Source organism: Boleophthalmus pectinirostris, unplaced genomic scaffold (assembly GCF_026225935.1).
Source record: "Boleophthalmus pectinirostris isolate CB_2022bp ecotype Guang Dong unplaced genomic scaffold, ASM2622593v1 HiC_scaffold_5, whole genome shotgun sequence".
Classification (NCBI taxonomy): domain Eukaryota; kingdom Metazoa; phylum Chordata; class Actinopteri; order Gobiiformes; family Gobiidae; genus Boleophthalmus; species Boleophthalmus pectinirostris.
The window spans coordinates 9,731,620-9,745,588 of NW_026571404.1; the positions used below are offsets into that span (position 1 = coordinate 9,731,620).

Here is a 13,969-nt window from a genome sequence, read left to right on the forward strand (position 1 = left end):
TGAATTGGCTAGATCCCAAGATATCGGTTTAGTCGATATCCCATTTTGGTCCATAAACTGGTGTAATAAGATGATTTACTCGCCTATTTTCAGTCTCTGCCCTCGTATCGACCTCGACATTTGTACTGGAACAGAAAAGCCTGTCTCGGTGAATCCCTAATCCACGTCATTATAAAAACATCACAAGTTATCTCCAATATATCAACACACTGACGTAAAGATACATGGATTAAAAGTAATAACCCATAATTTATTTACTCACTTAAACAGATTAACTAACACGCATGTGACCTACTTAAACGGCAGCGTAATTAGTGAGCAGATGTCTAATATAATAACAGAACAAAATGGTCCGTATCGACACTGGTATAACATCTGATTAGGGAGCCATAACCGTAAATCCTCTCACGCTAAAATTAGACTTTTACAAAGCCCCGCATTCATTCATACAACAGCGGTCTATACATAGCCTCATAAGGAGCCGAACACCCACTTTCACTGGGAGAAAGCTTCTTTTGGCTCAGTTTGTCAGCCGTCTGAGAGCCGCTACGGGCTATTTATAACTTCCCTCCGCGAGACCAGGGACACTTCATGTTTTCTAGTGACGCTGCGAGAGGGAGAGAGACAAGGAGGCCATTATAGACGGCACTCCACTCGACGCAAACTGTTTGGGTACGACGAAAGAGGGCAGTTTATTTTGCACTTTTTTTTCCTCTTTACAGTATTTGTGTTCGTGATCTATTACGATTTTATTATTGTGCTTTTGACCTTCATTCACGAGTTGCAGTGCAGTGACATTAGGCTGTGGCTGTTCTACATGTGTTTCTTTTGGCGGAATGTTCAGCAGTTACCATGGTGACGGAGCGCTCACATTAGAGAACACAGTAGGGGTGTGCAAAAATATCGGAATATCGATATATATCGTATCGTTTAATGTGATGATACAGTATCGATATATCGTAGGCTACTGTATCGATATTTCACCAAGAGTATTTTCAGGTGTGTTTTACTAAATTATTTTGTTACAGTGCTGCATTTTTGTTGCTTGTGGAGGGAAAGGAAGCTCATTTATGCGACGCATTTGACATTTTTACTGTTTTGATGATTAAAATGTTTGTGTTTCATATGAAGTTTTCACAAGAAGTGACTTAACAAAGACTTTTAGTATCAGAGCCACGATTTAGCCTTTATTTTTTATTGAATCGTATCGAATCGATTTGAAATATATCATATCGAATCGAAAGTGCACTGTATCGAGATATGTATCGTATCGTGGCCTGTGTATCAAGGTATGTATCGTATCGGCAACTCCTTAATGATACCCAGCCCTAGAACACAGGCACAAAAAAGTTTTAAGAAAAAAAAAAAAGAGGGGTGTAACAGTGTTTAGGTACGGGACGTTTGGTTCGGGGCAAGGCTGTGCACGAGTGAGTTTGCAAAATTTCTGTGTGTTTACATTCCACCACAACATGTGCAGCTAAACAGAAGGCTCGGCTCTTTAATATTCATTGGGGTGGCAGTGTTTCCCGCAGCGCTTTATAGTTAGGGCGGCCACCTCGACAAGTGACAAGTTGTTTTTTCTGGCCCAAAATTTGACGATTGAGTAAAACGTCATGCTGGAACTGTTAGTGCTGCACTTTACTTTTTGAAAAGTTTTGTTTACAGTTGACAAGGAATTCATTTTTTATAATATTTCATACATGTGTTGCTTTTTTGAGAATATTTGATTTAACTTATTAGTATTACCAAGCAGCACTTTGCATTTACTTTACTTTCCCGTTTTTATAACGTTGGTTTAATAAAACTCACAAATAAACAAGAAAATGGTTTTACATTTTGTTCCCATACTGTACCGAAAATGAACCAAACCGTGACCTCAAAACAGAGGCACGTAACAAACTATGATTTTTGTGCACCGTTACACCCCTAAAAACAATACAAAATGGATTTACACAGCACATTTTCAGGAGCTCGTCAGCGATACGAGTGTTTGTGGTCCTGGTTAAGTGTTTGATTTTCAACAAAAAAAAAAGTTCTAGAGCTGACCTAGTTCCAACCCGGTCGGCTCTTTCTGGTCAGATGTGTTAAACTAAAGCTCGGATTAAAATCTAATTCATATTGTTGCTTCATTTCCATAAAGAACACACAACTTCAGACGATATTTGAACTGATTTTCTTCACGGTTTAAACTCAAACTCATTCATGACGTCTCTTTAGTCTGTTATAATAACCCCAAACCATAATTTTCTGAACTGTAATTTCCCTTTACTCTACTAACACATTTAAAGACAACAATAACACGGCGCAAGTCCAAGTCTGTGGTAGTAAAAGTACACGTCGTTACAATGAGTGAGGAATCTGCAGACACTTGTCGGGACTGGACACACCCTCTTCACGCACGGCCCTGTACTAAGAGCAAACAGGTGCCTTATCTCCAGCTCTACGCCAGTATGACTACAAGAACTGGTGTTAAATATGACTCATTCTGTACACTTACATTTCTTAAGCAGCCGGAATGAAGACTGGAGATAATTCCCGGTACAATATTTTCTGTCCCCGATTGTTTTTCCTAACGTAACTCTGTCTTGCCCTTGTACAGATGTATTGTAAGCTGCATTTAAAGGCCATAGATCCCACGGAATTGACTATTGTGAGCTTTAGACCATGTTAAAGTAAAAAGTAATCATTTATTATTAGTCTGTCTACATCTATAAAGTTCAAAATGTGCAGTAGTTTACACATTAACACCTAATTTTTACCTTTTGTTCAGGACAAATTGGCAATTCCGGGGCTGAAATCACCCAAATCATTCCAGTCAAGGTGTACGGAGTTTAAAAACACAATGGAGCACTGACATCATAAGGTGGGACAAGTGTTTTCTGTTTTAGAAGAACTTCTAAATATGCAGGGTTTGTGTGTTAAACATGTGTGAATGAAACAAAACACAACTCCAGGTCTGTTTGTGATGAGGAAACAACATTATAAAATAGATCAGAAAAATATGAGTCGGTATGAGGACTGCAGCTCATCTTGGTTCAGTATTTTCGGTATTTTCATGTTCCCAATGTAACTTTGTCTTGCCCTGATACAGATATATTGTATAAATGATAGTAGAAACTAGGGATGGGCATTCGATGAAATTTTCTTAACGATCGATTATCGATTAATCATTAACGTTTTTATATTAAAATGATCATAATTATTATTACTATCTGCACTACTAATCTGCATAAATAAATTCAACTTTACGATATATATAAACCGTAACGACTCAAGAGCCACATCAGCCCGTTTGACATTATAAAGTGTTTAATTCAGTTTTGCGCAACTCTCACAGAAACAAAACTTAAAACCGCATCGCTAATTTGCATAAACTAAGCGAAGATAAAACTACAGCTCTTGTGTCGCTGATGCGGTCAGTTTCTGTCGGATTAAAAGACATGACTCAGTGGAATACAGGTTAGTATGACCAGATTTGCGTTTGTCAAAACCAGGACATCGTACAGGAGGTGGGAGGTTGGGACTCGTCATCGACATTGCGCGACTCTCACCTGGTAAAACTTTTTCCCACTGGACACCGAAACATATGTTCTTGCTTTGTACACTGTGCACATGGACTCACACTTGTCCCGAACGCAACGGAAAGTGTGGAATTTCTTGTACAAATCATCGTTAAATACACATTTGTGCTTCAGTACGTTGCAGACTGACCGACTGTTTGTGTCTCGCTCCTTCTGATGCAGAGAGACACATGTACAGACCTGTTTGTTCACGCTACACACAGCAACCTACATTCGGTTTGTCGATTAAAATTAACGTAATCGATGAAATTCTTAATGATCAATTATCGATTAATCGATTAATCATGCCCATCCCTAGTAAAAACATTTTCGCACACTGTCAAACTTCATAACCTCACTACAACTCAAGATGCGCTGGTAGAACACTGATATCGAAAATCAGCTGCAATCCATTAAAATTTACAAAAGTAGCTACTTGCTCGAAGATATCAGTTCCAGAAAGTCTTAAAAGTAGGGATGAAACGATATCCAAATTTCATGGTACAAGATTTTCACGATATACATCTCACGGTACGGTATTTATTGCGATATTTTGTGGAGACTAACAAAACTGTGAATATGTTACTTTTTCCTTCTTAAAAACTAACTAAACTAAGATTTAAAAGTGCTTAAAACTGTTATTTCTTCTTGTAGTTTGCACCAAAACAGAGCAAAGGATCATGGTCGATGTAGTTCCTTCTGTTTTTTTAAACTATTGCTGCACCATAACAATGAATTTAAGCAAAGAAACTTGTGATTCGATATATTGTGATGGTCCACGATATTATTGAGAGACTTTTGAGGATACAACATCACGATATTTTGGTTATTGTTACAGCCGTACTTAAAAGGTTTGGTTATTTTTCTATTTTATTTTGACTTGCATATACATTTATATAATTATGTCTTATTTCACACCTGTCTCTTGCCATCTGTTTTTGCTACTTATTTAGAATTTATTATTACTACTTATATTTTTTACTCTTTGTTATTGTATTATATTGTGATATGTGAGCTACTGTGTCCAAATAATAAAAAAAAAAAAGTCTAATTCTAAGGTACGATATTTATTGCGATATTTTGAAGAGGCTAATATAATTGTAGATGGGACATTTTTTTGTTTTTAAAATACCTTGACAAGATTTTGGTGTGAATTATTTCTGTCATAATCCCAAGAATTCAAGTAAAAAACATATTTCTTCATGTTGTCTGCGCTGAAATGAATCATGGGATATGTAGTTCCCGATGTTTAGAAGCTGTTGCTACTATAAAACTACGCATTTAAGCATTTAAGAAACTTGTAATTCGATATATTGTGACAGCCCACGATATTATTGTGAGACTTTTGACGATACAATATCACGATATTTCAGTTATTGTTACATCCCTAATAAATAATAGCTACATCACACATTGTGTCATATAATAATTGGGTTTTTAGGAAATAAAGTCTATTTTTTACATCGAGTACAACATACTTAAAGCCGTGGTTGGAAAAAGCTGGATTGGTGCGTCTCTAACTTTACTACCTTTTCACCACCCCTTTGGTCTTTCCCCTTTGCCCCATGTTTTTTTGTTCGCTCTAAACTCCGCATCCTTCCATCCTTCACACAGTCTAGACAAAGTGAGTCTGCGCTCTCTGATGTTAACTACTCTTTACAGTCCCGCTTTTTGTCTCAATCACAATGAACGTTTACGGTCGCCTGTCATATATCATTGCTTTGCTTTTGTTACTTCACCGCGTCAATTCTTTAGTTCGCAGCCGTGTATTGTGCTGGTGTCTGCTGCAGTTATAATATACGACACCCGCGGATCATTATGTTATATTTTGGACATTTTAAATCACAACATTGAGCCAAAACGACTTAATAAAAGAAATAAGTCTGGAATGCAGGAGTATAAAGATGACTTAAAAGTGCACGAATCACTCTAAATACAACTTTGAGAGGGTAAATATGAAAGAAAACAACTAAAACATGGCTCTAAAAAGTAATTCTTCATAATAGGTCTGCTTTAAGAAGAGAAAAAGGTTTTACTTAAAGCTCCCGTAAATGAGAGAAAAGGCAAAGCAGCAATTTGAATCAAAATCAGACTATTGCAAACCATCAAATCATTGAAAAAAGTAGAGATCGTCCAGTATGTTTCTATTTTCATGGCCTACGTCGATACTGGTTTAGAATACAAAGCAAAGACGGCCAATAGGTTCTGTTGGTGTTTTTGAGCCGATATGTTGGGCTGATTTTGATTATTTTCCCCAAATTATGCAATTTAAATCTACTACAAACTCACCCAGAGCCTTTTTTTTTTTTTTTTTAAACCACAAACCTTCGAGAGAGCTGTGTAGTTACTTATGTTTTGTGCAGTTATCTCTTCATATTAAAGTGTTAATATAAAGCTTTTTGTGTATTTTTTAGGCAGAAGATCGACCAAAACTAAATATCGGCCTGTTCTGGAGACTTAAAGCCAATAGTTCGATACGATATTATCACGATATGCATCTCACGGTACGATATTTATTGCGATATTTTGAAGAGGCTAATATAATTGTAGATGGGACCCTTTTTTTGCTTTTAAAATACCCTGACAAGATTTTGGTGTGAATTATTTCTATCATAATCCCAAGAATTCAAGTAAAAAAGATATTTATTCATGTTGTCTGTGCTGAAATGAATCATGGGATATGTAGTTCCTGATGTTTAGAAGCTGTTGGCTGCTATAAAACCATGTATTTAAGCAAAGAAACTTGTGATTTGATATATTGTGACAGCCAATGATATTATTGTGAGACTTTTGACGATATGATATCACAGTATTTCGGTTATTGTTGCATCCCTACTAAAAAGTGAAAATATCAGCCTGTTATATCAGTTGCCCGAAATATCTGTCCATCCGTAGCCACGGAATAACATTTTAGGATGGGAGCAGGAAAAATCTGAATTATTAATGATGAGCTAAAGGCCAAGATAAAAGCGCTGCTAATAGTTCTTCAGTTCTTATTTTGAAAATCAGTATCTCATAGGGACGTAACAAAAAACGAAATATTGTGATATCGTATCATCAAAGTTCTCAGAATAATATCGTGGACCATCACAATATATCGAATCATAAGTCTCTTTGCTTAAATTAAGAGTTATGATGCAACAATGGCTAAAAAAAGACAGAGGGAACTACATAGACCAGGGGTGGGCTAACTTTTTGACTCGTGGGCCACAAACGGTTCTAAAATTTGACAGAAGGGCCAGACCAGGAGCAGACAGATGGAGTTTTTTTGGTAATCCACCTCATAAGAGAAGAAAATATCCCATGTTATTGAAATATCCCATAACTGAAAATCATTACAAAGCATTACAACAAAATATCTGTCTTTCAAGTCTAGTCTTAAGTATTTGCTATTTACTGAAATGACTTTTAAAACACTGAAAACTATTATTATTATTATTCAAGTTCAGAGGGCCAGATTAAAAAGATTAAAGGGCCGCAGTTTGCCCACCCCTGACATAGACCATGATCCTTTGCTCCATTTCAGTGCAGACTACAAGAACAAATAACAATTCTAAAGTCTTAGTTCTTTGGATTAAGTCTTGTCAAGGCATTTTAAGAGGAAAAAGTAGAATATTAACAGTTTTATTTGTAAGCCTCCACAAAATATCACAATAAATATCGTACCACGAGATATACCGTATTTTCTGGGCTATTAGACGCGCTCTTAAGCCTCCAACCCCATCAAAAAACGACTGCGCCCCACAATCCAGAGCGTCCTATACACGAATCCACTCAGGTGTCCCAGCACGACTTCAGTAAACTACAAAGCCGCACCACCCACAGAACACGCAAACACACACGGAGCAGACAGCGACCGAGCAGCAAAACACACTCACAGACACACTCATCACTCCACGCCGACGAGGAACGGAACGGAGGAACGAACCGAAAAAGCGAGTGCAATGTGCCGCTTCTAGACACGACTGAACAACTGAGTCACTGTGAACTAGGGCTGGGTATCATTAAGAAGTTGCCGATACGATACATACCTTGATACAGAGGCCACGATACGATACATATCTCGATACAGTGCGCTTTCAAGTTGATACGATATATTTCAAATCGATTCGATACGGTTCAATAAAAAATAAAGGCTAAATCATGTCTGTGATACTAAAAGTTTTGTTAAACCACTTCTTGTGCAAAGTTCATGTGAAACACAAACATTTTAATCATGAAAACAGTAAAAATGTCAAATGTGTCGCATGAACAAGTTTCCTTCCACTAAACAAGCAACAAAACTGTAGCGCTGTAACAAAGTAATTGAGTAAAATATACCAAAAAAAAAAAGTCTTGGCGATATAGTGATACAGCAGCCCACAATATCAATACTGTATCATCACATTAAACGATGCGATATATCAATATTTCAATATTTTTGCACACCCCTACTGCGAACACGCCGACAATCCGTTGGTCCCAGACAGCACCCTCCCTACACGCCACAACTGAACAAAGCCCAGAGTCACCGTGAACGCAACAAACAAAGTCCCACTGACCCATCCAACTGTTGTGTTTCGTTTAAAGTCCGGTGCGGTTTATTTGTGAAAAAAGTTTGAAAATAGACCATTTAATGAGAGTGCGTCTTATAATCCAGAGTTCCTAATAGCCCAGAAAATACGATATATCATTATTATTATGTTTATTTATTTCGGACAGTAATACATAGAACATAAATTAAAAAACAAAAACAAAAAACTAAATAATAAAAAAAGACAAAAACGTAAATACATAGATATAACACAAAAAGTAACTATTTCTATTCTATAATAACAGGCAAAATAAATGTTACGCAGAATTTTCCTTGTGTCCGAAAAAGGAGTGGGAGGAAGTAAATACTTTTAACCCCACCCCTTTTTTCTACAGTCCCAAATTAACGAAGAACAAATACAGACTTCTCATTTCCTGTACATTATAAGCAATAATTGCACAGTACCTCCATTGCATTACAATCTAACAGACAACAACAAATATATGTATATTATGTACACAGATATAGTACACATCATATACACAGATATAATATATACATACCTACATACACATCACATACCCATGCATACCTATATATATATATACATATATACACCCATATACATACACATACATATACATGCACACATATACCCTAAGCACTCATTTCTTCCGCACAGTATTTTGAAATAATTAATTTTTTAATTGCCCTTTTGAATACATGTATATTCGAACAAAGTTTTAATTCTATTTTCAAGTTGTTCCATAATTTCACACCACAAACAGAGACACAAAAACTTTTTCTTGTCGTTCGAGCACGAGGCAATTTAAAATTCAAAACGCCTCTTAAGTTATAGTTTGTTTCCCTTTCACAAAAAAGTAGTTGAAGATTTTTTGGTAAGTGCTTATTTTTAGCTTTATACATCATGAGCCTTCCCACCATATTGTGAACTTTCCCACGATATCGCAATAAATATCGTGAGACTTGGATATCGTTACACCCCTAGTATCTCATCATTAACTTTAACCATTTAAAGTATGAACATTACATATTGTTCTACAACAAAGGTCCAAGTTGCGCAATGCTTATGTAGTAAATCATAATTACAAGAAAAACAGGTGCCAGTTGCCTTATGACATTCTGCATGGGTCTAAAGTGAAACCTGCGCGATACAAAGAAGTAAAAATACACCCAACAGCACGTCTTTTTCTATGCACAAAGCAAAGGTCTTTTCTTGACAACTAAATAAGGCAGCGTAACAAACCGCAACTTCACTACCAAATCAGACTTGGGCAAGACCAAGTTCTGCAATTTTTTTTTTTGTATCAAGGAATTATGAAATTGTCTCTCTAAACATTTTCTCAGTTTTTTAATTTAGTTTTAGTTTAATAGTCCAGTCATCATTACTCATACTGTGCTTATATAACTTTAAAAAGCTATTAATATGAATAAAAATCATCTTAAACTTGGCAAAGCTTAAAATGTATTACCAACAACTTCAGGTTTTGTTTTGTTTTTTTCTGGAAACCCAGCCATTTTAAAGACTGTTGACCACTTTATGACAGAAAAATGTAAGCAAAACTCAAATAACATGCTTAAAAATCCATTCCTTCAAAGGATAGTAGCTGGTTTTTCACAGTTCCCCTTTTTTCTTTGCTTACTTCCATGCATGTTTGAAGCGTTCCAGAAAGCCAAAACACTGAAAATCAAACTCACATGGCATTAAACAATAACTCTTGGATAAAGTGCATGTTAAATTCTACCCAAAATGAAAACAGTGTCCACATGAAGTACACTTTTGACCCGAGGCAGCTTTGAAGACTTGGCTCTGGGTTAATACGAGTTGAATGGTGCAGATTTGAACAGTAATTCCCTTCATACAAAAATATTATCCAGGAACAGCCAGGTCAAAAGTCGCCGCTAATCATATAGTACAAGGACAAAGTCGGACTAAATCACGCTTGAATTACAGTATCAGTGTGACAGCTCGGGGTTTAGTCGAGAAATCATAAATGACAAGACTCCGGGGTAGAAAATTTAAAGAGATCATATTGCGTTAGTTTCCTCATCAAAAACACGACTAGAATTGTGGCTTTTTTTTTTCCATTCACATGCGAATTAAGACACAAATCCTGCACATTTGAGCACTTCTTTCAAACAGAAAACAGTGTTCCACCTTGTGATGTCATGCGGTAACAGAGGAAGCGCTCCACTGTGTTTTTAATGCTTCAATTTTAGTAATTTGTCCTCGCCTGGATTTTTTTTCTTAATTTCGCAATTAAGACTCGCCCTTTTACCCCCCAATGAAGTGTTATACATCGTTTTGTTCAGTACAGCCTGTTATTTCACAATCTGCATCTTGTAGCTGTGTCATATGGCTGGAATAAAAGATATAGGACCAGAAATACAAATGAAAAAAAAACAGAAAGGAAAACAAAATTCACACTCTTTCAGGCAAAATCCAAACATACAGCAAACATGTATAAATTAATGATATTATAATTATAATAATTTAGGGCCTTAGCTACAACAGTTCAAAAATATCAAGTCTGTAAATCCTTATTGCCTCAAAACAAAAACAAAAAGTGCAACTGCCCCATGACTTTACAGCTCGTGTCAGGTCCAAGGCTCAGAGCCACATCACTTCCTACATTTCCATGGTGTTTATTACATTTGTATGTCTACATTTTGACTGAAATAAAACTTTCAAATAAAAAAAAGCAAGGGATGCGCAATTACAAAGACCAAGATGAGTAATTTGACATTTTTTTGAGAAATAACTGCACTTAGAGCGGCTTTTTCAATTGTTACAAACACAGAGTTAAATTCCATGCACCTTCGCTAAAATAAGTTGGATAATTTCAACTCTGGAATTGCCCAACGCTACTGAACTAAAAAAAAAAACAAATGCTTCATGACATCACAAGGTGGAACAGAGCATTTTGAGCTTCAGAAATCCAGACTATTAATAAAGAATTACTCAAACATGTGAATGAAACAAAAGCAACTCCAGTAGGATTATGGAAAAATATCGAAATTTCAATATATTGTATCGTTTAATGTGATGATATAGTATCAATATCATGGGCTGCTCTATCGATATATCACTAAGACTATTTTTCGGTAAATTTTACAAAATTTTGCTGAATTATTTAGTTACGGCGCAACAGTTTTGTTACTCGTTTAAAGAAAGGAATCTCGTTTATGCGACACATTTGACATTTTCACTATTTTGAGGATTAAAATGTGTCTGTTTCATATGAACTTTGCACAAGAAGTGGTTTAACAAATGCTTTTAGTATCACAGCCATGATTTAGCCTTTAGTTTTTATTGAACCATATCGAATCATTTTGAAATATATATGAGATATGTATCAAGGCATGTATCGTATCAGCAACTTCTTAATGACACCCAGCCCTAAACTCCAGGTATGTCAGATGAAGAAAAGAGATAGAGCGCTTCATTGGGTCATAAAAAAGTTAAAAATAGCAGTGGAGGTGCTGTAGGAGGATTAAACTTGTAATCTTAACAGAATATTGCCCTTACTGAAAAAAGTAAAAGTGGGCAAGGTACAAACCCGAGGCGTCCGACTGAATATATTAAAAGTCTTTTATTACACGGAGGGACGCCAAAAAGATGGTCTTCATCAGGGCATAATGGCAGGTGCAATTAAATAGTCCAGGTATGTTTTTGATAAGGGACAAGGCTTAGATCTCACAAGAGCAGATTTTGCGTAATATCAGAACCTTTAAGGAACAGAAACGCCACAATAAAGCAAGAAGAAGGAAATATAATCGGCCTAAGTGATAACAAAACCAAAACAGAAAGACATGAACACCTCTCAAATAAAATAAATCAGTAAAATTATGGGCAAAATGCAGTGTTAGTGTAAATCATGTGATCTTGACAGTTCCAGTATCAGCTACATTCAGGTCCATGTGCTGCATTTAAAAGGGGGCGTGTGCCAGACACCTGTTGTTGCAAGTGGCAGAGATCAGTCGCCATAAATACCACAATTTAGCCTCATTTTGTAAACCTATATGTCCATTATGCTCTATTCAAGTCTAGAACCACACGTTTAAGACAGCAAACGCAGGCTACAGAGCAGGAATTCCTCTTTATTAGTCAGGTATGAACTAAAATTAGCCGCTTTGGGTCTTAACATTTCGAATCAATCACAATTTACGTCTCATGTCCACACGTGTTGCAACTCATCCGAGCCAAAGTTTCACAGCCTATTAGAATCCAACTTGTCTGTGCTTCCATTGATCGTATACAATCAATGCTTGAACGTAATCACCAAGGACACATGCGTTTCCAATAGCCCAGCCACACAGCAGACCCCTTTACGCGCTCTACTTTTGCGTTATAACTCCTCTGCGCGCGTTTATATCATTACAGGAGATCACACGCTCGTAATATTGGGTGCAAGACACACTTTGGCACGGGAGTCGTGACCAGGCAGCGTCTCCAGCACAGCTCAGAGGCTTGAATACGATACGAAAAACGTGGTCGCCGTGCGTAAACATGAAAGGTTGACGGACAGGACAGGGAATATTTATCAATGGGGTGGACTTACATCTTCAAATAAGGATCCAACGTTGGCTGTCACAAGCAGTATCCCTGTACCTTGCGCCGTTGTCAGCTTTCCTGCCATAATTCTCTCTCTCGCAGGTTGTAGCGTGGAAAAAAATTTGTAAAAAGATACGAATACAAGCGGTGAGCGTCTCGGGAGAAACGGCGGATTACAACGCGGTGAACTGACAACTCAAGCCGGGGTGGAGGCGGCTTGGCTGGGGCATATTTTGTCAGCAGTAGCCGTGCATCTACCAGGAGTTGCTTAGCAGTGGTGAGAGGAGAAGGAGAGGAGACGAGGCGACAGAATGCAAGCTTTTCGGGGGGAGCTACTTTCGCGCGTAAAAAGCCATCGTTTCTGGGGCAAAAGTTGGTGTTTAATCCACGGGCGACCCCACGGAGCTCTTGGTCATCTCAGCCACGCGCGTTGTCCCCCAAATTCCGTGCAGTGTTAAAAGTCTCCCTCCTAAAACAGGACTCGCCAGCCAGGAGCATTGCCTTGGCTGTTTGCAGAGGATAGGCTGGCTGACGTCACCGCGCCAATCCAAACGCGGCGCTTTCTTAAAGTCGCAGCGCACGAGGACGCACGGCAGATACGCCCCCCAGAGGACACACGCTGCGCCCATTATCGGACAGGACGGTGGGGGGGCACGGGGCAGGGAGATGGATGAAGAGAGGGTATTGATTAAGTATTAAAGAAGTGATTACATATTTAAGATAACAGCGGACTCGGAAAGCTCAGGACAAACCGATCAAGCCAAGACATTTAAACTTCTACGCTTGTTTTAGGCTTCTTTTTTTTATAAAGGTCTATATTATGCTATTTTATAATCTGTTATTATTAGGGATGTAACGATATCCAAGTCTCACGATACGATATTGTCACGGTATGAATCTCACGGTACGATATTTATTGTGATATTTTGTGGCGCAAACAAAACCTTTCCTCTTAAAATGCCCTGACAAGACTTAATCCAAAGAACTAAGACTTAAAAGTGCTTAGACCTGTTAATTCTTCTTGTAGTCTGCACTGAAATGCAGCAAAGGATCATGGTCTATGTAGTTCTCTCTGTCTTTTTTTTAGCTGTTGCTGCACCATAACTCTTAATTTATGCAAAGAGACTTGTAATTCGATATATTGTGATGGTCCACGATATTATTGTGAGAACTTTGACGATACGATATCACGATATTTCAGTTATTGTTACATCCCTGGCTTTTATGTTTTTTCTTAATTGAAAATATACGTGGAGTTGTGTTTGGTTTCATTCACACATGTTTAACACACAATCCACATGCACAAAGGCTGAGATCCTC

At 37.4% G+C, this 13,969-nt stretch overlaps 1 protein-coding gene across 1 annotated transcript in view; it reads right to left on the reverse strand.

Moving 5' to 3' along the window:
* Positions 1-13,163, reverse strand: part of LOC110166333 (inositol polyphosphate-5-phosphatase A) — a 485,134-nt gene extending 471,971 nt beyond the window's left edge. Inside the window, exon 1 of the mRNA XM_055162594.1 lies at positions 12,657-13,163. Within this exon, the coding sequence (XP_055018569.1) occupies positions 12,657-12,734 (78 nt within the window). The 5' untranslated portion in view covers positions 12,735-13,163. The remainder of the gene's footprint in view (positions 1-12,656) is intronic.
* Between the last annotated feature and the right edge of the window lie 806 nt (positions 13,164-13,969).